Source organism: Pinus tabuliformis, chromosome 8 (assembly GCF_031772625.1).
Source record: "Pinus tabuliformis cultivar Carrire ecotype Pingquan chromosome 8, CPIR1, whole genome shotgun sequence".
Classification (NCBI taxonomy): domain Eukaryota; kingdom Viridiplantae; phylum Streptophyta; class Pinopsida; order Pinales; family Pinaceae; genus Pinus; species Pinus tabuliformis.
The window spans coordinates 221,079,407-221,104,924 of NC_142294.1; the positions used below are offsets into that span (position 1 = coordinate 221,079,407).

The 25,518-nt window shown below is 41.8% G+C and overlaps 1 protein-coding gene across 1 annotated transcript in view; it reads right to left on the reverse strand.

The window, feature by feature from the left end:
* LOC149234946 (putative methionine--tRNA ligase) overlaps positions 1 to 25,518 on the reverse strand; it is a 361,390-nt gene that overhangs the window by 259,967 nt on the left and 75,905 nt on the right. Inside the window, exon 3 of the mRNA XM_089372009.1 lies at positions 3,963 to 4,107. Within this exon, the coding sequence (XP_089228135.1) occupies positions 3,963 to 4,107 (145 nt within the window). The remainder of the gene's footprint in view (positions 1 to 3,962; positions 4,108 to 25,518) is intronic.

Consider the following 25,518-nt stretch of genomic DNA (forward strand, 5'->3'; position numbering starts at 1 on the left):
AGGAGATTGGTGGTGCAGTGCGAGACTGCACCAGTATGTTGGAAGTATCACTTGAGGTCCTCACAAATCTGCAAGAGGACCCCAACATCCAGCATTTAGAGACAGAGGCGCGAGAACTCCAACAGTAGTATGACAGCGTCCGAGGAACTGCGCAAACGGTGGTCCTCACTCAGAGGCTCATGCGGATGCAACAGGCTAAAGCGCTGAAAGAGCAGGTGGATGCAGCACAACACAAGGAAGCAGTCTTGAAGGCGCGCGTTCAACCTTGGATCGACGAGGCCTTCACCATCACGACAAAAATTGAAGGCAAGCTCGCACACATGCAGGGGATGCACGCCTTAATGCAGAGAAACACTCCTGACACAGAGGTTTCGGAACGATGTATGCAGCAGATCCAACAAGCAACAGCTCAGTGTGCTGCTGACCTTGCCGAAGTTCGAGAACAGTTGGAGGGGCTCCGCACTGACAAAGTGACTCGAGGGCGAGTCACGATGTTTGTGTTGGGGGCCTGTTGGGCATGGAATCCCCCCAAGGCATGTTTTGCGGCTCAAAGCCCAAGTTTTGACCGAATCTTGTTGTAAAAGCTCCGCGAATTGCGGGCGCGGGGCGCGAAAGTATAATAGAGTCACAGGTTTGTCCGCCCTAATTTTGTAATGTCATGTCGGCTGGATAGACCTACCCATGATCCGCAGACCATGGGATTGTATAAATAGAGCGAGGCTCTAAGTGTAAAAGAGAACTAAGTAAGAATGAAGGAATAAGGAAGTCTAAGTGATTGAGCCAAAGTGTAAAGTGTGTCTGTCAGTCGTAGACTAGGAGAAGGTTCTGCAGCTAAGTGCGCAGAGGCATAGTAGTTCGCAGTTGAGTGCGCAAGGCAGGTCGAGTCTATAACGGGTGGAAAATCAATAAAGAAAAGTTTGGTTATCATTGTGTGTATCTGTTCTTGTGTTACTGCATGATAGATATAATTTGTAAATATACTATTTATTTACTGCGCGCACTTGTATGAATGTTTTGTATTGTTAAGTATAACTTAAGACATTTAAATAGGCAAAGGTGTTTAACTAAAGCTGAAGGATAAATAAGATCTTGAGTAATAACGCAAAGCGCGACACAGCCCCAGGTTAGGGCAGCGCAAGGGCAGGGTATCACGCTGCAAGGCACGGAAGGTGCGCGAAGCCACCTGCGCGCAGGAACAGACAAAGGACCAATCAAACTAATCAGACATCTCCAGGGTGCGGAAACCTGGTTCTAGCACCCGCCCATACTACTTCGGGTGAAACCACAGTCCGCACTCCGAGGACGGTTGCCGCAAGGGCTAGTGGTACTGGGATTTGTTTGGCTAATTAACTCCGAACCTAGGTCAGGCCCCAACAAGCCAACAACAAGTAAAAGGTATTTGTGACACAAAGAATGGTTAAGGAAACAACTATGAGAAAGAGTTTCCCATAGAACCAGCAGATACAGTGGCTGGCGACCCATGTATTCCGGTGAATGGTTACTCTTTTATATGGACTTCAGCTTATGTTTGTGTTTGCAGGTACAAAAGCAAAAGTGGAGAAGAAGACCAAAGATCAATCAAAGATGAAGACAAAGGACAACAAGGGAAAGATAAAATGGGACCAATTTAATACTCATTAAAAGGGGACAATAGAATTATTCATATTTTTAATGTTTAATAAATAATATGATGAGAAAATGTGATAATGTAGACTTATTCTAGAAAATCTACATAGGAATGAGAAATGGAGAGAATTGAGTGAATGTAGGGATGAATATTGTTGAGAAAATCATGGAGAGATTGAGGAGAGATCATAGGAGATAGTTAGGGAATTTGTTGAGAGAATAATGGAACTAATTTTCCATTTATGATGTATTTGTTATGGTCTCTTCATCTTATACAAGGAGACCATTTGTATACTAAATGTAGCATGGGAGAATTATTTAATTAATAGAAAATTTCCCAAGTAGGGATTACAACATGCTTATGTGCCCCTTGCTTTGCTTTGCAAAAGTGTGTGTTTTTATTTTGATGCGACTTGGTTGCATCAGGGTTTATCAAGTGAAAACTAGTGTTTTCCCCTTTACTCCAAGCATAAATTCAATCTCTTAAATTTATCCCTAACGACTCCATCACCCAAGTTCAAAAAGGCAAGTTCAAAAAGGCATTGGGAATCCTTGTAATGGTCAAAAATAATAAACAAAAAATTATCTTTTCTTCTCCTCTATTTCTCTAACTTCTTTAAGGAAAATCACTAGGGCTAGAGCATAGGGCCGAATTCAATTAGGGCATTTATAGAATGGATGTTGGAGCTTAAATAACTTGAATTCACCTTGGTTGATCTTTGGCACTCAAAATCAACCATTTTTCATGGTTGAATTTGCCCTAATAAGGCTAACATTATCTTCCCTAAGCAATTTTTGCTCTAGAGAAACCCTAACCTTAGCTAGGGTTTCAACTTAGGCCTTAATTTAAAAGTTTGGCTTCTTTTGTTGATTTTATCTTCTGCAAAAAATTTCATGGTGCCCATATTCCTAGGAATCCCTTTGTTGATCTATATCTTGAAACCCTAGGTCATAGGTACCTCTTTTAGGGCTTTGTATATGGTACACTATGAAACGCATAAAGAATCGTGCCCCCATTGAAGTTCCTTTACTTAGCCTTTCATTCACCTCACCTTGGGTCATCTAGCTTAGAATATCCTTTAGGTGAAAATTGGGAAGCCTCCCATGTTGTGTAATTGCACTGAAGAGCAAGAGGAGGATTGTCGAAGTGATAGTGGCAATCCACCTCACTATTGCAATTAGTTCTGGCCTTTGTCTTGTGAGGCCTCTCACAAAGGCTGCTAGATTTTGAGGCAACAATTCCTTTTTGTTGACTATTGTTGGAAGGCCTTTTCTTTGGCGGCTAAATCACATTGCACGCCTTATTAATTCCTATCAATCGAACCCTTACTTATAGCAGCCTTATCCCTACTCTAGGAATAGAGTACTTGTGTTGTGGAATAGAATAGCTAGGCTTTTCTAGTACTCTGTACCATATTATAGACCTATTGTCCATCTGACATCACCTTGAACCATAGCATTAGAATATACTTGAATATCCTTCAAGTGATCCAGGGAAGCCTCCCTTGTGATCAGATACCACTAAAGAGCAGGAAAAAGGTTGCTGAGAGGACAGTGAAAACCTTCCTCTTGTTGCCATAAGTCTAGCCCTGCCTAGTGAGGCTTTGCACTAGGCCAAGTAGAATTTGCCACAACAGGTACAATCATAGCATGTTGCAGTTATGGTTCAAAGTGCTAAATATAAACCAGGGTTTTGATGCATAATGAAATGTGTTAAATGAAGATTTCCATATGCATACCTCTCATTTATATGGAGAGATAGGGCTCATTTAACTTTAAAATGAATTCAGTAAATAATACAAAGAAAATATACCTATTACCTCTTTAGAATTGTTCTAATGATATCATTTAACATAACATAACATACAAGAACTGGCAGCTTACACACTAACAACTCAACGGTAGCACTACCAATGAGAAATGACAAATACAAACTAACTTTAGGGTTTATGGCTTACACAATAACGTATACCAACAACTTTAGGGTTTAAATTCATATTCCTGACTCCCTCATTAATAAGTATATTGCAATGACTAAAAACCATTTATAACACAGTTGGAGACGTGACAAGGGGCTGTTGTCACACTGAAGAGCTAGAAATAGTGAAATATGTGTCCCAGATCCAGACATTTTTAAGTGTGAATTCAACTATAATATTTAAAATTGATGAAGTCCGCACAACATATTGCAAGAACATAGCCTTCTCTATTGTCACATCATGTGTTCACTGTTAACCAAGGTTCAATGATTGGTAAACATACATTGCATTCGCCCCAAAACAGAAAATATACAAATATGTAACATATACAAGGAGATGATAGCATAAAATGCATACTTATCACAAATTTGTTGTGGAGTGCAATGCTCTTCCATTGCCTTCGTTTCTGTGGCTGTACCATATTCATCAGTCCCACAAATATATATCATATTATACCCCCTCCTCCGACAATACCGAGCAAAGACATCAGCACTTAAAACACCTGAAATAAAGCATATCCATTAGTAATAAAAACCTGCAGCATAATGCATAGGATGGAGAAGCCTCAGAAAAACATAAAGAAATTTAATACTGACTAGATTAAGTAAGCCCTGACAGACAAATTAGTTATTCCATAATGCCATACCACAACAGGATCTCCTTTTCGAGTTACATTTACCAAGAGAGGAAATTAAGCTATGTGCAGAAGAGGCAAGACACCTCAACAAATTGTGTATCTCACAGTGTGCAATAATCAATTGACCTATTCTGAGATGCACGATCTCTGAATTTATGTGGCGATAACTTAATGGTGGAAATCAAATATTTTTAGGCCAATTTTCATCCGACGATATTGTAGTAGAAAAATCAACTATGTTTTCCATATAACAATTTACAGGGATTTGTTTCTGAGCATTTCAAACATTCTTCCTTACAACACAATCTTCCCATACAAAACAAATGCCGAGGTCACAGGTACAGGAACTGAGGATTAGCAACTGATCATACCAGCAGCCGCACTCATGGGCATTTTCCAGTTTGAATTCAAGAACACGATTTTAGCCAACTTTACAGCACGGTTTCATTTTCATTTCCAATGAAAAGCAACTAACAAGGGTATACATACAGTGAACAATAGACAGCAATTGGCCAGGCCAGGAATAATGAAATTGGGTGGTTCAAACTTTCAGAGTTTGGATTTTCCCAGTTAGTCCCTTCAGCTTCTTTCTAAATAGATCACAGAAAAACCCCAACAAAGAAGAGAGAAACATGAGAAGACGTGCTTTTGGCCTACAAGAGAGACAAAGAACAGAATGGCTTCACTGGAAGATCAATTAGAGGCCTTCAAACTGCAGTTTGCTGAGTTGACTTTGATTGTGAAAGAACAGTAACATTAATAAACAACAAAAGGCATTCCTTTAGGGAATTACTAAGATCACCAAGCTGAAAATATCCCTTCTTAAGTCTTAAACCTACTCTGCCGTGAAAAAAATTAACAGCTACCTAAAAAGGATTGTTGCTCTAAGAGCAGAACTGGTTGCAAGGAAAGAAGAACAGGAGAACCTGGTTTGCAAGCAAAGAGGACCAGAAGGACTTGGCTGCTAAGATGAAATTTGTAAGCATCACCTCTTTAGTATTTTGATTGTCCACTAAATCCTTGCAATGATTCAAACTGTACAAGCCTCCATATATTGACCGAACAAAGCCATCTTTATGGTTATAATTTTAACTCATAGTTTAGATCTACATTCAAAGGATAAAACCTACAGCTACCAAAAAACTGAATTTAGTTTTTCCCTATCAGAACCTCAGATATGTAAATACTAAAACTCTCTGAGATAAAATTCAGGAGTGCACACTAAAAAGTTAAAAACACATCATTCCATGAGTTCGAATAAAGCAGCAAAACTAATCTGAAATCTTGAAGACAGAAAAGACAGGCTCCAACAGAAATCACAGAAGCTCTCTGTTACTCGGAAATTACAACAGCAGCTAAAACACAGGTTACCAACACTTGCTATCACAGCAAATCTCAAACACACACTAACTCTACCTTACTTTGCTAAAATCTCAAACTCCTTGCAAACCCCTAACTCTTTCTCTTCTTTGTCTTCACAAAATCAGGGCCTTATGCTCTAATACCATGAAAGAAAAATAGAGCGCAGAAGGTAGAGAGAAAATAAAGAAAATATTTTCACTAATATCAATATTACTATAATAAACCCAATATATAATCAGCTCAGCCGTAATCCAACCCACAACCATAACCTGCAGCCGTCTGCAGCCACGGCCATAATCCAGCCTGCAACCATAACCCGCAGCCGTAACCCACAACCGTCGAATCCAGGCTGCAACCATAGGTCTGCAACAGTTTACAGCACCAGCTTCCAATGTCCTCAACCACATCTATGTACATGACCAGCAACACCACATCAACCATAACTGTGATCTCTGGTCAGCCCAACCGTGAACTTTGTTTCTTAGCCTGACCATGACCTCTGGTTAGCTTGACTGTGGCCTTTGTTGCTTAGCCCAACCATGACCTTTGTCACATACCAACCTCATCCTCTGTCCATTTTATTCTCCATAGTTTGTGAACGCATTTTGGATTTCTGCGAGGGTTGGCAATCCACGACCACAGTTCACAAGCGGGAATCGACAACCACAAGTCTGTGAGGGCTTAGCCAATTGTGCAGCTCCATGACCACAGGTCATGAGGGTTGTGCAGTTGTTGGTGTCTACAGTTGTCTGCAGCCATTGAACCCCCTTTCCAAGTCCGCAACCATCAAACCCATCCGTAGCCATAACCATAACCCTCAATTGTCGGATTTCTCTCACCTGCAGCTGTCAAATCCACAACAACCCGCAACCATTGAATGAGCTCAAACCCCATGTCCATGAGTTCATAGAAACCATGGCTAAGCAGGTAAAAGGGGCTCATCTAAGAAGCATTTTAGCACTAGGTTACAGGTTGTGGGGCATCCCCAATGCCCTTGGGGGATTCACCTCATCAGCACATTTTGATGACCCCATTGCAAATTATCCAATCATCTTCTTTGTTACAAGCGATGAAACCGGATTCGCTCCTAAGCCCCCTTGTGTCCTGAATTGGGCGAATCGGACACAATTCGGTAGGACAAGTGTTCTCCGGATCTTGTCCCGATGGGACACAAACGTGTCCCGCTTTTTGGACTGCTGCACGGCCATAAAAGGCAGATTTGAGCCATTCTAACATCACAATTCTTATTTTTTCTTGCTGTGGGTTTGTTGTGGGTGTGTGAGAGCGAAGAGTAAAGGGTGTGGGAGCATTTTGGAGGCAATCCAAGCAATAGGTAAGTGCATTTTGTCTCTATTTTTTTTGCATTTTTATTACAGCAGTTTGCATGTGCATTTTTTTACAAATTTGTGCATTTTTTCTTCTTTTTTTGACAGCATTCATGGCTCAATCAAGGGCACCAGGGAAGGGGCAAAGGAATGGGAAGAATGTCCCCATTGGAAATGCCCCTCCTATTCTAATTTCATCAGGGTCTGCAAGTGTTCTCTCTATTGGATGTGGGGCTGCAACAACAGCTTCAAATGTTGAGGGAAGACAACAGCCTCAAGATAACAAATATCCTTTGTGGAAATATCAATGTTTTAAAACTCCGACTCAGCCGAGGGTCGACCCGACTCTGACTCCGACTCGGTATCGACTCGGTCGACTCGATTTCAATGACTCGGTCGTTGTAAAAAATACATTAAATATTTATTTTTTATAAAAACACATAATTTTAAAGATTTTCATTCATGTTTCCAAACACACAGCATTAGAATATAGATAGAAGACAACATATGATCAAAGTAGGCTCGTGAATATATCCATTATATCAAAATGGCACCCAGTGCACTATCCAATACATACACGATGATGATATAGAGATCAAAACAAAAACACATAACCAAGGAGGCTATAACTGGCCTCTACAACAAAAGTCTGACCAGTACTACTGGCTACTGCTAGAGTTGCCAACATCATCGGGCTCAGTGTTACTTGGGAGCGGGAGCGAAAATGGGGAGCGAGAGCGAAAACGGGAGCAGGAGCGACATTTTCAGAAGCTCCTGGTTTGGGAGCGAATCCTAGAGGAGTTCGACAACCAATGTCGCTAACATCAAGGTACATAGAGGGATTGGTGTTCTTGATTAAATACGAGTTCCATACCCTAATACATGCCAAAATTCAATGGAAACATTGCAATCCTCCAATCCTGAAATCCTGAAAAACTAATAAGTCTGCTGGATTTTGAATGAAATCTAAAATTCTACTTTCTCCATATGAAATCCAATGAGGCCGAAACCACTCTCAAACATCCTGAGTCATTTCATGGTAATGTTAAAAATTTAAGTAAAAGGATGAAAATGAAGATTAAGGAGAATGTCACCTTTACTTTAAGAATTTAACATTACCATGAAATTTGAATAGCATATCAATACTAGGGGAGGGGAATGGACCCCAAATAGCATTTAACTAATTTAGAAAACACCTTGGAGTCCCCAACACTCAGCTAACAATTAAATTTTTTTTTTAAAATATGAAAAATTGCATTTTCTTTGGGGTTACGGGCTGCTGGTTATGACTCCGCCGAGTCAATACGGAAACGGCCAGCTGACTCGGCCTCCCGAACCGTTTCCTCCACCGAGTCACATTTTTGGGCAATGAAACAGATCAACTCAGCCGTTTCCGTTTCGAATTGGCCGAATTTTAAAACTATGGGAAATATGTCACAAAAGAGCAAGGGTCGGGCTGCAAGATGAAGGGAGGAGGCAATGTTGCTTGGAAATGCAACTATTGCAACAATCATTTCATGAGCACATATTACCATGTGAAAGCTCATATGTTGGCTTTAATTGCAGCATGTACACAGGTGTCTTTAGCTAAGAGAAAAGAAATGGACAACGTGACCAATGTTTGTATGGCAAAGGTGGCTGCAACATCTAAAAAAAAAAGAATGATGATCCCCTTCCATTCTTGAGGAAAAGCAGAAACTAATTTCCATTTGAGATTTTTGGTGGGGGACAAGTAGCAAAAAGAAAGGCAATGGCAATTGGTCCAATGGACAAGATTTTTCAGAAAGAGAAACGTGGAGAGCTTGATCTCACCATTGCATTTTTTTACTATCAGAACTTCATATCCTTCAATGTTGCACGCTCACCTTTACTTATCGATATGTTTTGAGCTCTAACTCACGGGGCTCCATCAGGGTATGCGCCTCCTGGGTCAAAGAAGCTTAGAACCACATTGTTTACGAAGGCAAAGAAACAAGTGGACAAAATGCTTGAGCCTATTAAATCAGCATGGCCAACATCTGGGGTTAGCATTGTTTCTGATGGATGGACAGATCCAGCACAACACCCACTCATCCACTTCATGGTGTCTTCCTTGAATGGTCCAGTTTTTTTGAAATCAGTGGATGCACTTGGACAATACAAAGATGCACAATATATGAGTGAGTTGTTTATTAAAATTATTGAAGATGTAGGTGTTGATTCTTGTGTGTAAATCATTACAGATAATGCATCTGTTTGCAAGGTTGTTGGCATGATTGTGGAAGCTAAATATCCACAAGTATTTTGGACAGCTTGCATTGTCCATTCTTTGAATTTAGCACTTAAATCTATTGCTTCTGATGTGATTTGGATTGGAAGCATTATTGAGGATGCATGGCATATCCGCAACTTTCTACAAAATCATACAAATGCCCTCACTATCTACAAGGAGTACACCAATCTATCATTGTTGAAGATTGTGGATACACGGTTTGCGTCTTCATTCATCAAGTTGAAGAGGTTGAGAGAGGTCAAGACCACTCATGGGGTCATAGTTATTTCAGAGTTTTGGTCTTTCTGGAGAAAGACGGATCAAGCTGCCTCAAAAAGAGTGAAGGACACAGTGTTAGATGATGCTTGGTGGGAGAGGGTAGATCTACTTATTTAAATCATGGACCCTATCATTTATTTGCTTCGATTTGTAGATACAAACCAGCCCATCCTAGGAGAGGTTTATGATGGATGGGATTCCATGATTGAGTCTGTGAGGACCACTATTTTACAGAGTGAGTGCCCCAAGTACGAGACATCATCAAAGGCCTTCTTCACCACCATACAGGATATTTTTGTCAGCGGATGGGACAAAAATTGCACACCTTTACATTGTTTTTGTTGAAGTTTCTAAGTTTAATTAATTTAGAAACCCTTCATGCACTTTTTCTTATTTATTCCTACCTACTTGTTAATTTTTCTTTAACAAGTTATTTACAAAGTAAATACTGAAAATAAACACCAATGCATGCTCAACATATTATAGATCAGAAACTAAAAGAAACAAGAACAAACACACCACATGACACCATTATTTTTGGACCAATGTCCCTGGAAAAACCCAATGCGGGAAAACCTGTGCAGCTATCTGGGGGTTTTCTTATTAAGCAATAACATAGTACAATCTGGGTGCCGTAACTGGATTACCCAATAGAAAATTTCCTTGGCAGCTATACCTCACAGTTTGAGAGAAATCTCATGGCTGAAACCCCGGAAAAACCTTCCAGCAGCTCCTCAACACAAAACTGCTCTTGCAACCCTAGCATTAGCCCAATCTGGACTGCGTCAGCCCCTCTCTGTCTCACGCTGCCCCTGCGTCAGCCCCAGGAGACCTTGCATCAGCTCTGGGAGCCTCTACGTCAGCTATGTTGGCCCCTCTGGTGCTCTGCACAGCACTTGGCTGCCTCTACGTGGCCCTGCATGAGCCTTTGTTGGCTCTTCGTCACTCTCCTTGGCTACTACACAACTCTCCCAGCACAATCTCTGCCTTCTCTGTTTCTCTGTACTCAATGCCCCTCAGTTGCTCTCCCGATCACTGATTCTATCTCTCTTAGCAAACCCCGCTCTAGAGAATAGAATGACTGATCATCTGGTGTGATCTCCAAGTGACCCTCAAGCCTCCTCTTATACTTTTCTTGTTGACGATTCAACGGCCGAGATTAAGTCCCTAATCAACGACTAAGATTAGATCTGGCTTGATCCATGTCTTTTGGACCACTCTAACACAGATTCATATTAATACACATTAATATTTTATTTTCCCTAAGTTTAAACTTAGGGACTCCATTAAAAATATTAATTATTTTAATATCTCCTGATCTATTTAGAATTTGCCCAAACCCTTTCTGGGTATTGGAGACCTCATGTGCCCCAACCTCTCCACCAAATTTCGTGGCTAGAGCACATCCGATGCTACCCCAAAATCAACAGTTTTGCTCACTCATTGAACCCAAAATACTACAGCCTGTTGAAGTTTCTAAGTTTACTTAGTTTATAGAACCTTCATGCACTTTTTCTGATTTATTCCTACCTACTTGTTATTTTTCTTTAACAAGTTATTTACAAAGTAAATACTGAAAATAAATGCCAGTGCATGGTCAACATATTACAGATCAGCAACTAAAAGAAACAAGAACAAACACACCACACGACACCATTATTTTTGGACCAATGTCCCCGGAAAACCCAATGCGGGAAAACCGGTGCAGCTATCTGAGGGTTTTCTTATTAAGCAATATCAGAGTACAATCTGGGTGCCGAAACTGGCCTACCCAACAGAAAATTTCCTTAGCAGCTATACCTTACAGTTTGAGAGAAATCTCCTGGCTGAAACCCCGGAAAATCCTTCCAGCAGTTCCTCAGAACAAAATTGCTCTGCAACCCCAGCGTCTACCCCATCTGGACTGCGTCAGCTCCTCTCTGTCTCACGTTAGCCCTGCATCAGCCTTTCTTGGCCTGCGTCAGCCCCAGGAGGCCCTGCGTCACCTTTCTATGCCCCTGCGTCAGACACGCTGGCCTCTCTGGTGCTCTGCGCAGCATTTGGCTGCGTCTGCGTGGCCCTGCGTGAGCCCTTGTTGGCTCTGCGTCACTCTCCTTGGATGCTACGCTGCTCTTCCGGCACAATCTCTGCTTTCTCTATTCCTCTGTACTCAATGCCCCTCAGCTACTCTCCCGATCACTGATTCTATCTCTCTTAGCAAACCCCGCTTTAGAGAATAGAATGATTGATCACTCTGGTGTGCTCTCCAAGTGACCCTCAAGCCTCCTCTTATACTTTTCCTGTTGACATCTCAACGGCTAAGATTAAGTCCCTAATCAACGACTAAGATTAGATCTGGTTTGATCCATGTCTTTGGACCACTCTAACACAAATTCATATCAATACACATTAATATTTTATTTTCCCTAAGTTTAGACTTGTTAAATTGGAAACTAGGGCCAAACTCCATGTGGGTCAGCTTATTTATGGCAGCTGATATTTTTATTGGATCCCTCTCGTCAAAAGGTGTAGGATTGATCTAAAGATCATCCGATTCCGATAAGTATTTATGGAGATACGAATTTATTTTGATTATGGATTTATCATCTAGCCGACCAGCAACTTGAGTAGGCTCAGATGCCCAAAAGACATGCCTATTCATCACCTACGTTTTAGTATAGTTGAAGAGGACTTGAGGTCATTTGCAATACACATTCTTCATGTGTTCTCCTCTCCACGCCTTGGGTTTTTGGAGAAGGAGAGACACTAATGAAGGATGCCCTAAGATGATGCACTAATTTACACGCTGGAAATGGAGACACTTAGCCACAGTAAAGGAAGACATTTACACGCTAGCAAACAATAGATATACATTGGTTAATACATCTAAATGCAGTCCTAGCATGGAGATTTGTTCACAGCAATAGAGATATATAATATCTGCGTAAATGAATACGAAGCAAGGCTCATACAAAATATATATGCTGGACACATATATACGCTGGGCAATATATGTTGTTCAGGAAAGAAACCCTAGCACAGCAAGGAGGCCTTACGCAGTATCAATGGAAGAACACGCAGTCATATATAATACGCTCTCCGAAATCCACGTACAGTTATACGCTATAATGGAAGGACATTATATATGGAACGCTGTTAGCCGCAGCTAATATATATGAAGCCCGCAGGTTAGAGGAACAGAACTCGGGTTTCATTTCTGGAATCCACGTACAGGTATACGCTAGAAACGCTGGACAATCAATACATTGGGAAGTCATACCACGCAGGTCATATGCAATATATTGAAATGATGGACAGTCAATACACTGGGCAGTCATGGTGATATACCACGCAGGTCCTATGATATATGGACGCAGCAATCATGGGACGCAATGATGTATGGAATGCAGTCATCATATGTTGTATGGAACACAGTCACCTAGACACAGTCATATGTATATACGCTTCATGATGTATGGAACGGTCATATATATTATGAGCGCAGTCATATAATATATAATCTACTTCAGTCATAACTGCAGTCCAACATGGTTATGAAGAACGCTGGTCATATAGACAGTGTTAAGCAAATAATGGGACTGTGTGGAGGATAGCCTCGCTGCTTTGCTAGGCTGCAAGCCATAGCAAGCAACTAAGGCTAATATGTATATGACCTTCATAATGAAGCAACAGAAGGGTATTATAAGCAGCATGATGAGCTACATAATGGGCAGTATTATAAGCAGCATGATGAGCTGCATGATGGGCAGTAGTATGAGCAGCATGATGCATGATGTATGAGATCATGAGCATCATGGTAAATGTAATCATGTGCATGGGTAGCACAATGATGCATGGAGCATGGGCAGCATGATGTATGGGCAGCGTGATGTATGAGATCATGAGCAACATGATAATGCGTGATGCAGCATGATGGTGCTACATGGTCAGGTGCAGCGAATGGATGAGATGCAGCACGATGATAGGTGAAGGAGTCACCTTGGAGAATCATTTGAAGCAGAATGTCTTCAACTGATCTCATCGTTATACGAAATGATCTATGCAAGTCAAAGTGTTGGCTTCTATTGTAAATGTACTATCTCTCTTTTTCTGCTGAACTTTGAAGAACATAAAAGAAGAATTGGTCAAAGGTTTCCCCACACATTGTTGGGTTTGTCCCTGGCTAGCACCACATCTTGTGTCCTTTTGTCTTGGCTTGTCTTCGGCGATTTATATTTATGTTCTATCTGCAGTTTATCTTAATGTTGATGTGATTGCTAACTGTAAAAATTTAAATAAATTGCTCTAGCATAGAACATACCTAAAATTAACATGGTATCAGAGCTGAGGTGAAGACAATGCCCAAGCAAGAGTGAAAGAGAAATCACCAAAGACAGTTGGGACAAGACAAAAGGATCAACGGGTTCCTCATAATTCACCTAGAGTGAAGTCAAAGCAGAGAATGTTATCAGAATGACGCAACGGAAGTTTCTGATGGCCTACCTACAGATCACTTCACTGGGAAGTTCGGATCTAAGGGTAGAAGGAAAGGTAGATGTCCTGATGATAAGTTCGGCCCTTATGCAAAGGAGTGTCCGAATGGCAGAGATGCAGGTCATCAAGGACACGGCCGACTCTTCAAGGAAGCAAGGAACCCCAAGAATGGAAGTCGAAGGTTTTAAGGTGGCATTCGTCAATGGAAAGGTACGTGTTTGAAAATAGAATTTTCAAAGATGCTTTTGAGTTCAGGGTTGTATTAAGTTACAGGAAGTCCATTGGGGACCATGTCCATTGACACATAGCACCGGAGGTCTGTGAGTCAAATGGTGACAGGGAAGCCTGAATTCAAAAAGAGCATGAAAGTACATGTCTGAGATGTACCGAAGGAAAATATTACAAGGGGACCATTCCCCTCATGTAGCAGGTCCACAGGTTTGAAACAACCCGTGGAAGTTTGAGATTCATGAACATGAATCTCATGTATACAGGTGGAAGAAAGCCCTTTATGGCAAGAAGCAAAACACCCCGCACGTAGTATGAGAGGACTGACCGTTGTTTGATGAAGCTGAGATTCACTAAGGAGTGAAACTGATCCAAACCATTATCCTAAGGTTGTGGATGATAGACCTCTCACACCAGCACCTTATGCGGACGAACTATTTCTGACAGTTGCAGACCCTCTCATTTGCAGAAGTAAGAGGGAGTTGGATTCTAGACATATGTTTTGCAATTAGCACGGGGAGCTCATATTTGGTTGAGCCTCACTGGATTGGTGCCAAGAATCTTCTGAGATGTCTTCAAGGGACAATCTCTCATGGATTGAGATACACTGCCATAAATATGAAACTGCATGATTATTCAAATGTTGATTGGGCAGGCAGTGTGGAGGATCACTGGAGCACTTCTCAGTGTTGTTCCTCTTTGGATTCTGCTTCGATATCATGGATGAGCAGGAAGCAGAAGTCGGTTGTTATAAGCACCGCCGAGACCGGATACATATCTACGAGTATGATCTCGTATGAAGCTGCCTGGTTGGGGAAGCTCTTCAGTGAGCTGTTTGTACACATGATGAATACCACTGTGATCCTCCGTAACAACCAGAGGTGGGATTCGATTATTGAGGAATCCCGTATTCGATGATTGGTAGACATCAAATACTACCTTACCCAGGATACGGTAAGTCGATGAGAAAGGAGGCTCCATCGCACTGAGATGATGTACAGGTCGCTAAAGCCCCGGGGGAAAGATCAAATCTGTGATTTTCCAGAACGACTTGGAGTCATCAAGAAACCCTTGTACAAGGGTCCTGCATGTTGCACATATTGAACTCTGGGAGCTCTATGGGCTTGTGGTTCTTACTGGAGCAACATACGACCACAAGGTGACTCACCCTCCCCTGGTGGTACGCACTGGGACAAGATGATTCGCTCTCTTGTGGGACAGGATGATTCGCTCTCCTGTGGACAAGATGATTCGCTCCCTTGTGGGACAAGATGATTCACTCTCTTGTGGAAAAGGATGATTCGCTCTCCTGTGTAGCAAGATGATTAGTTCTCATGTGAGGTCTCGATGATGTGTTCTCCATGACAAATTTAGCAGGATGATTAGTTCTCCTGTGAGGACGGGATTGATTAAGTTCTCCTATCGAGGCATCCTACCCATGCAGTCTGGGACTCATGGGAAGTACCTCTCATCTGATCAATAAGCAGGGAAATGAAGATAGGGACCATAGTAGTACCGATGGATGCATCGCAGTATCTACCGTACTCCCTATGCTTGGATGACCTTAATTGATCTGGGATCAATGATACTGGTCTAGGACCAGTGGTAGGAGTTGTACCTATTATGATGCTGACTTCGGGTCGGTTGAGACTGGTCTGGGACCAGTGGTACATACTCTGAGACTGACTTCGTGTCAGTGCAGGATTGGTCTGGGACCAGTGAGAGTGGTACATACTATGACGCTGACTTCGGGTCAGTTGAGACTGGTCTGGGACCAGTGGTACACTCTCTGAGCCTACGATACTGGTCTGGGACCAGTGGTAGGAGTGGTACCCACTATGACGCTGACTTTGGGTCGGTTGAGACTGGTCTGGGACCAGTGGTACGCACTCTGAGACTGACTTCGGGTCAGTGGAGAATGGTATGAGACATTCTCGATCAATTCTTCTTCTTCATAGTTCAACAGAGCTAAGTTGAGCAGAGCAGAGCAGAGCCAGCAAAGCTGAGCAGAGTAGAGCAAAGCTAGCAGAGTTGAGCAGAGCAGAGCTAAGCAGAACAAGAGCAGAGCCAGCAGAGCTGAGCAGCGTTGTGCAGGGCACTGATGGCAGAGATAGTACAGTCGGACTTATGGATCAGCGAATGGAGTTCTCCCTAGTTGAGAGGGAGTGTTAAATTTGCAACTAGGGCCAAACTCCATGTGGATCAGCTTATTTATGGCAGCTGATGTTTTTATTGGATCCCTCTCATCGAGAGGTGTAGGATTGATCTAAAGATCATCCAAATCCGATAAGTATTTATGGAGATATGAATTTATTTTGATTATGGATTTATCATCTAACCGACCAGCGACTTGAGTAGGCTCAGAAGCCCAAAAGACATGCCTATTCATCACCTACGTTTTAGTATAAATTGAAGAGGACATGAGGTCATTTGCAATACACATTCTTCATGTGCTCTCCTCTCCATGTCTTGGGTTTTTGGAGAAGGAGAAACACTAATGAAGGATGCCCTAAGATGATGCCCTAATTTACATGTTGGAAATGGAGACACTTAGCCACAGTAAAGGAAGACATTTACACGCTGGCAAACAATAGATATACGTTGGTTAATACATCTAAACGCAATCCTAGCATGGAGATCTGTTCACAGCAATAGAGATATATAATATCCGCGTAAATGAATATGAAGCAAGGCTCATACAAAATATATATGCTAGACACATATATACGATGGGCAATATAGGCTGTTCAGAAAAGAAACCCTAGCACAGAAAAGAGGCCTTACGCAGTATCCATGGAAGAACACGCAGTCATATATAATATGCTCTCTGAAATCCACGTATAGTTATACGCTATAATGGAAGGACATTATATATGGAACGCTGTTAGCTGCAGCGAATATATATGAAGCCCGCAGGTTAGAGGAACAGAACTCGGGTTTCATTTCTGGAATCCACGTACAGGTACACGCTAGAAACACTGGACAGTGAATACGTTGGGAAGTCATACCACGCAGGTCATATGCAATATATTGAAACATTGGACAGTCAATACGCTGGGCAGTCATGGTGATATACCACGCAGGTCATATGATATATGGACGCAGCAATCATGGGACGCAATGATGTATGGAACGCAGTCATCATACGTTGTATGGAACACAGTCACCTAGACACAGTCATATGTATATACGCTTCATGATGTATGGAACGGTCATATATATTATGAGAGCAGTCATATAATATATAATCTACTTCAGTCATAACTGCAGTCCAGCATGGTTATGAAGAACGTTGGTCATATAGATAGTGTTAAGCAAATAATGGGACTGCGTGGAGGATAGCCTAGCTGCTTTGCTAGGCTGCAAGCCATAGCAAGCAGCTAAGGCTGATATGTATATGACCTCCATAATGAAGCAACAGAAGGGTATTATGAGCAGCATGATGAGCTGCATGATGGGCAGTATTATGAGCAGCATGATGAGCTGCATGATGAGCTGCATGATGGGCAGTAGTATGAGCAGCATGATGCATGATGTATGAGATCATGAGCATCATGGTAAATGTAATCATGTGCATGGGCAGCACAATGATGCATGGAGCATGGGCAGCTCATGGGCAGCATGATGTATGGGCAGCGTGATGTATGAGATCATGAGCAGCATGATAATGCATGATGCAGCATGATGGTGCTACACGGTCAGGTGCAGCAAATGGACGAGATGCAGCACGATGATAGGTGAAGGAGTCACCTTGGAGAATCAGTTGAAGCAAAATGTCTTCAACTGATCTCATCGTTATACGAAATGATCTATGCAAGTCAAAGTGTTGACTTCTGTTGTAAATGTACTATCTCTCTTTCTCTCTTTCTCTGCTGAACTTTGAAGAACATAAAAGAAGAATTCATCAAGGGTTTCCCGACACATTGTGGGGTTTGTCCCTGGCTAGCGCCACATCTTGTGTCCTTTTGTCTTGGCTTGTCTTCTGCAATTTATATTTATGTTCTATCTGCAGTTTATCTTAATGCTAATGTGATTGCTAACTATGAAAATTTAAATAAATTGCTCTAGCATAGAACATACCTAAAATTAACAAGACTTAGGGACTCCATTAAAAATATTAATTATTTTAATATCTCCTGATCTGTTTAGAATCTACCCAAACCCTTTCTGGGTATTGGAGATCTCATGTGCCCCAACCTCTCCACCAAATTTCATGGTTAGAGCACATCCAATGGTACCCCAAATCAACACAGCCATGAGTGACTGAATGGTGGACCTTCCCGCGGATTCCCTCCTCACATGGATGGTGAAATTTCACAGGGGAGGAAAGATGCGTTGAGGCATATTTTTCAGGATCGAGCATCCCTTGATGAGGTGGAGGATGCCTTTGTAGGGTTTTCCACTGGCACTGGTCGATTTGCAGGATATGATGTGATTAGAGACAAGGGGCTAAGAAACCCTATTCTTGGTGGGCAACGCATGGGGCAACAAGCCCTCCTCTATAGCAATTAGCCATGAGGCTCCTCTCTCAAGTGACTTCATCCTCTTGTTGCGAGAGGAATTGGAGCACATATGGGAATTTGTATAGTGTCAAGAAGAGCAGGCTTGAGCAGTCCAGGGTAGAGACAATGGCGTATCTGCACATCAACCTTCGTCTTATTTACAGGCAGCGGGATGAGTGGTTGAAGGGAAAGACAAAGATGTGGGATGTCTTTCTTGATGATATGGGTTTGGACAATAGTGTTGAGTTGGCATTGGCCAACTTGGATCTTAATGAGCCAATGCTAGAGCCTGTCACTTTTGATGATGGTGATACTGTAGAGGGGTCATCCTCCCCACCAACAGATATAAAGATGGCATTGGATACAACGGAGGAGGATGCAGCAGAGGAGAGCAGTGGTGACCATGATGATTAGTACAGTGATGTTGATTTTGATGATGAGGATTGATGACTCATGAGCTACCTGCTGCCTTGAGGCTTGTACTTATTTTGTATTTTCTTTTTCTATTTTCCATTGGCATTGCTACTACCTATGTAACACATTTTTATTTTGATGACTTAATGAGAAAACTACAGTATCTTGTCTTTCTCCTATTGGATCATTGATGAATATGTATTATGTCACAATTGTATTTGTATGCATAATGTTACTTCGTAAAACTTACATCTAGATGAAGATCTTTGTTTGAATCAATGAATTTTTATCATGAATGAGAATTTGTGTAAGAAATATCTAATTTTTAATATATATATATATATATATATATATATAATGTGTCCTGTTCCGAGGGGTCAACGTGCTAGTGTCTAACACTCGAATCCTTGTGTCTCGTGTCCCCGTGTCAGGTGACTTAGGTTACAAGGATGAATAGACTCCTCTCCTACGGTGGATTGTTACCCTTCTATCAGTAGGGGTCCATAGATTTTTTCAGTGCATCATTCACCACCATTGTAAAACCAAGGTCACAATTCAAAGCCACGTAAAAACCATGCTAGGCCTTATATTAGGTCTCCTATACATGTGTCTTGTCAGTCTGAATCGATATCTATTTTGTTTGGTCAAATGGTCTCATAAACCTGTGTCTTGCCAGTTTGAATCATGTTAAAATTGGCAACTAGGGCCAAACTCCATGTGGGTCTACTTATTTATGGCAACTGATATTTTTTTTTTGATTCCTCTCGTCGAGAGGTGTAGGATTGATCTAAACATCATCCGATTCTGACAAGTATTCATGGAGGTATGAATTTATTTGTGTTATGGGACAATTTGTCAAGGTCGGCCAACAACCAAATTGCCCCCATCTATCCTCAACGTTTTACTATAAGAAGAGGTGGCTTGCAAGTCATTTGATATACACCTCTTGTGATCTCTTCCTCTCCACTTGTCTTTGGGTTTTGGTGGGAGGAGAGATCTTAAGATGATATGCTGCCCCAAGTGGAGAAACTTAATGCTGGCATGGAGAAGGCTCTATGTTGTCATGGAGAAGCTTAACACTGTCATGGAGAAACCTAACGTTGTCATAGGAGATGACCTTAACGCAGTCATAATGGAGGCTTTCATAGCACAACCCATGTACCCTAAATGCAGACCCTAAGACGCTGCCATTATATGTCCTAAACACAATCATTTAGACGCAGAGCTAGGAGGGTCATATTATGTCCTAGCCGCAGAGAATAGGTCTAATGACTGTATAAAGGAGGACTAAAGACAGGCCCTAACGTTGTCATAGAAGTGAACCTAAATGCTATCATGGAGATAGCTCTATCACAATCATAGAAGAAGGCTTAACGTAGACATGAATAAAGGCACCCATATGCAGTTCTAAGGAGAGGTCTACTCACTGTTACAAGAGACTCTCAAACGCAGGAAGAGGAAGACCCAGATCCGCACCACAGGTCAGTGTCATGATAGAAGGACGCAAGGAGGTATGTGCTTGTATCATTCTCGGCACACCTGTAAATTAAAGACGTAGTCAAGATAATCTTTAGATGGACGGTGCAAAAAAGAGGCACTTTATTAATATGAATGACGTAGTCACAATTTCTGTAATATCAATCTCAACGTTTTTGTGTATAGAGCTTTATCTCACAGTATATGGATCTACCTCCTTGCTATATTAATATGTATATCAGTGATATCACAACAGGTCTCGGTATATATAAATATGTGTATTTGTGCTCCTCATGGTTTATGTGCAATGAGAGGAAATAGTATCACATGCATTGGTGATGTTTTGAAGTCACTCTCTTCAGCGTTGCTATAGCTAAGACTACCTCTTGGGGTTGTTGTCTTAGGATTGTTTGGAGTTTATTTAGATCGGCCATTCAACACAGTGTTGGGTGAAGCTTGGTGTTGGATGCAACATGGACAATGAATGCATTGATTGTTGGGTGCAACATGGTGACAATGAATGCAGCACATTGTTGGATGTAACATGGTTAATGCAGCACACTGTTGGATGTAGCATGGTTAATGCAGCACATTGTTGGGAGCAGAGTAGTGATCATGAATGGTGCAGCATAGTGTAGCATGAATGGTACAACATAGTGCACCATGGTGTAATTAAGTGCAACAGAGTAATGAAGTGCGGCACAGTGATGGGTGCAACACAGTGATGGGTACAGCGTGGTGATGTAATCACCTGTGTTCATATCAGCTACCTCATGTGTTATCTTCTTAGTGAAGATCTATGCTCTTATTTTGTCAAGTCAAAATGTTGACTTCTGATGTATATGTACTATATCTCTCTCTGTTGAACTATTGAAGAATATAAGAAGAACTAATCAAGGGTTTCCCCACATTGGGGTTTGTCCCTGGCTAGCACCACATCTTGTGTCCTCTTGTCTTGGCTTGTCTTCTGCGATTTATGTTTACGTACTATCTGCATTTTACTATCATGCTAAATGTGATTGCTAATCTAGAATTGATATTGAGCTAATATGGAAAATTGAAGTAAATTTTCTCTCAACATAGAACATACCTAAAATTAGCATGGTATCAGAGGTGAGGTAAAGACAAAGCCCAAGCAAGAGTGAAAGAGCAATCACCAAAGACAGTTGGAAATGACGAAAAGGCTCAATGGGTTCCTCATCCCTCTTCAAATTCACCAAGGGTGAAGTCGAAGCAAAGAACATTATCAAAGTGGAGGAGCGAAAGCATCTGGTGGCCTACCTACAAGTCACTTCAATGGGAAGTCTGGATCTAAGAATGGAAGGAAAGGCAGATGCCTTGCTTGCAATAAGTTTGGCCATTATGCAAGGAAGTGTCCAAATAGAAGGGACACATCTCTTGATGATGATAACAATCATTCCAAGGGAATATTCAATGATCAAAGGAATGACAGGTACAATGGCAAAGGAAAAGGGAATGCAGGTCATCAAGGAAATGGTCGTCTCTTCAAGAAAGCAAGGATCTCTAGGTATGAAGAATCTAATGTTGTTTCAGATAAGCAAGAGGAGATCAGCCCTCTTCACTACCTCTCCTCTGGACACTTTGAAAAAGTGGTATATTGATAGTGGTGCTTCAAGGCACTTCATCGAATACAAGGAAGCTCTCTCTAATTTGATAGAGAAGGAGCCAATCATGGAGATTATTCTTGGAGACAATACCACCTATCCCGGAAAGGGTGTAGGGAATGCCACCCTTTAATTGAATGAGAGTAGCACGATTCATTTACAAGAAGTTCTTTATGTAAGTGATCTCAAGAAGAACCTGGTGTCCATTTCGGCAATGGAAGTCAAAGGTTTCAAGGTGGCATTCATCGATGGAAAGGTACGTGTTTGAAAAGGGAATTTTTCAAGATGCTTTTACTCTTGAGTTCAAGGTTGGCAATTTGTATCTAGTTGCAGGAAGTCCATTGAGGACCGTGTCGGTTAACACATCACTTCTATAGCACCGGAGGTCTGCCCATCTTCATTGTGGGGCCCTACCCGATGTGAGACAGATGGTGATAGGGATACCTGAATTCAAATAAGAGCATGAAGGTACATGTCCAAGATGTATCGAAGGAAAACTTACAAGGGGACTAGTCTCCTCATGTAAGAGCAGGACCATGGATGTGGAACAACCCGAGGGGTTTGAGATTCACGATCAGGAATCTCATGTATGCAAGTGAAGGCAAGCTCTCTATTATTTAAAGCAAACACCCCAAGCTTGGTATGAGAGGATTGACAGCTATCTGATGAAGCTGAGATTCACTAAGAGTGAAGCTTATCCAAACCATTGCTTTAAGGTTGTGGATGATAGACCTCTCATACTGGTACCTTATGTGGACGATCTCTTTTTGGCAAGTACAGACCCTCTCATTTACAAAAGTAAGAGGGAGCTGGATTCCGGATTTGGAATGGTGAACTGTAAACCCGTGACTACCTCGATGAAGCCTAACTTTAAAAAGTTATGCGGTTGTGATGCCGGACCTGATTTGGGAGATGCCTCTGAGTTTCATAAACTCATACTAGCATTGATGTTCTTGGTGAACTCTCGTCCAGATATAAGTTTCGCAATTAGCATGTTGAGCTCATATATGGTTGAGCCTCACTGGATTGGTGCCAAGAATCACTTGAAATATCTTTAGGGGCACAATCCCTCATGGATTGAGATACACTGCCGGAAATGTGAAGCTGCATGACTATTTTGATGTTGATTAGTCAGGCAGTGTGGAGGATCGCAAGAGCACTTATGGGTGTTGGTTCTCTTTGGGTTTTGCTTTGATATCCTGGATGAGCAGGAAGCAGAAGTCGGTTGCTTTGAGCATCGCTGAGGCCGAATAAATAGTTACGAGTATGGCCTCGTGTGAAGCTGCCTGGGTGAGGAAGATCTTCAATGAGTTGTTTGGACACGTGCTGGATACCATCGTGATCTTTTGTGACAACCAGAGGGGGTTTCGATTGTTGAGGAATCCCGTGTTCTATGATCGCTCCAAGCATATAGACATCAGGTAACACTTTATTTGGGATATTGTACATCGAGGATCAAAAAGGCTCCATCGCATTGGGACTGATGTGCAGGTCACCGATATTCTGTTGAAGCCCCTAGGAAAGGTCAAACTCTTGACTTTCCAAGAACGAATAGAAGTCGTGGAGAGACTCTCTCCTAAGGGTCCTGTATGATATGGACATTGAGCTCTGGGAGCTCCGAGGGGCTTGGGGGTACATCTTGGAGCAATGAGCAACCATAGGGTGAGTGGTTTAGCCTTCCCCTATTAGTCTGCTATGTAGGCAGGATGAGTGGTTCATCCTTCTCCTGCTGAGACATCCTACCCATGCAGTCTGGGACTCATGGGAAGTAACTCTCATCTCAGTAGGGAATGAGGATAAGGGCCACAGTAGTACCAATGGACGCATCGTGTTACAATGGTACTGCCTATGTTAGGATGATATTGATCTGGGATCAATTGGAACTGACTTCGGGTAAGTAAGAGTAATATAACTCACTCTCTTTTGGAACTGATTTCGGATCAGTAAGAGTGGTATGATACACTCTCTTTATTTGGAACTGATTTTGGATCAGTAAGAGTGGTATGATACTCTCTTCATTTGGAACTGATTTTCGATCAGTAAGGGTGGTATGATACACTCTCTTTATTTGGAACTGATTTCGGATCAGTAAGAGTAGTATGACACACTCTCTTTATTGGAACTGACTTCAAGTCAGTAAGTGTGGTATGACACACTCTCATTTATATGGGACTGACTTCAGGTCAGTAGAGGATGGTATGATACATTCTTGATCACTTCTTCTTCTTCATAGTTTAGTAGAGCAGAGCAATGTTTGGCACTGATGGCAGAGATAGTATAGTCTGGCAGATGGATTAGCAGATGGAGTTCTCCTTAGTTGAGAGGGATTATTAAAATTGGAAACTAGGGCCAAACTCCAAGTGGGTCTAGTTATTTATGGCAGCTAATATTTTTCTTGGATTCCTCTTGTTGAGAGGTGTAGGATTGATCTAAAGATCATCTGATTCCGACATGTATTCATGGAGATATGAATTTATTTGTGTTATGGGACAATTCGTCAAGGTCGGCCAACAACCAAATTGCCCCCATCTATCCTCAACGTTTTACTATAAAAAGAGGTGGCTTGCAATTCATTTGATATACACCTCTTGTGATCTCTTCCTCTCCACTTGTCTTTGGGTTTTGTTGGGAGGAGAGATCTTAAGATGATACACTGCCCCAAATGGAGAAACTTAACGTTGTCATGGAGAAGCCTAACGCGATCATACGAGATGACCTTAATGCAGTCATAAAGGAGGCTCTCATAGCACAACCCATGTGCCCTAAACACAGACCCTAAGACACTACCATTATATGTCCTAAACGCAATCATCTAGACGCAGAGTTAGGAGGGTCATATTATGCCCTAGCCGCAGAGAATAGGAGGGTTAATGACTATGTAAAGGAGGAATAAAGACATGCCCTAACGTTGTCATAGAAGTGAACCTAAACACTATCATGGAGATAGCCTATCACAGTCATAGAAGAAAGCTTAACACAGGCATGAATAAAGGCACCCATATGCAGTTCTAAGGAGAGGTCTACTCACTATTACAAGAGACTCTCAAATGCAACAAGAGGAAGACCCAGATCCGCACCACAGGTTAGTCTCATGGTAGAAGGACGCAAGGAGGTATGTGCTTGTATCATTCTCAACACACCTGTAAATTAAAGAAGTAGTCAAGATATTCTTCACATGGACAGAGCAGAAAAGAGGCACTTTATTAATATGAATGACGTAGTCACAATTTCTGTAATACCAATCTCAACATTTATGTGTATAAAGCTTTATCTCACAGTATATGGATCTGCCTCCTTGCTATATTAATATGTATATCAGTGATATCACAAGAAGTCTCGGT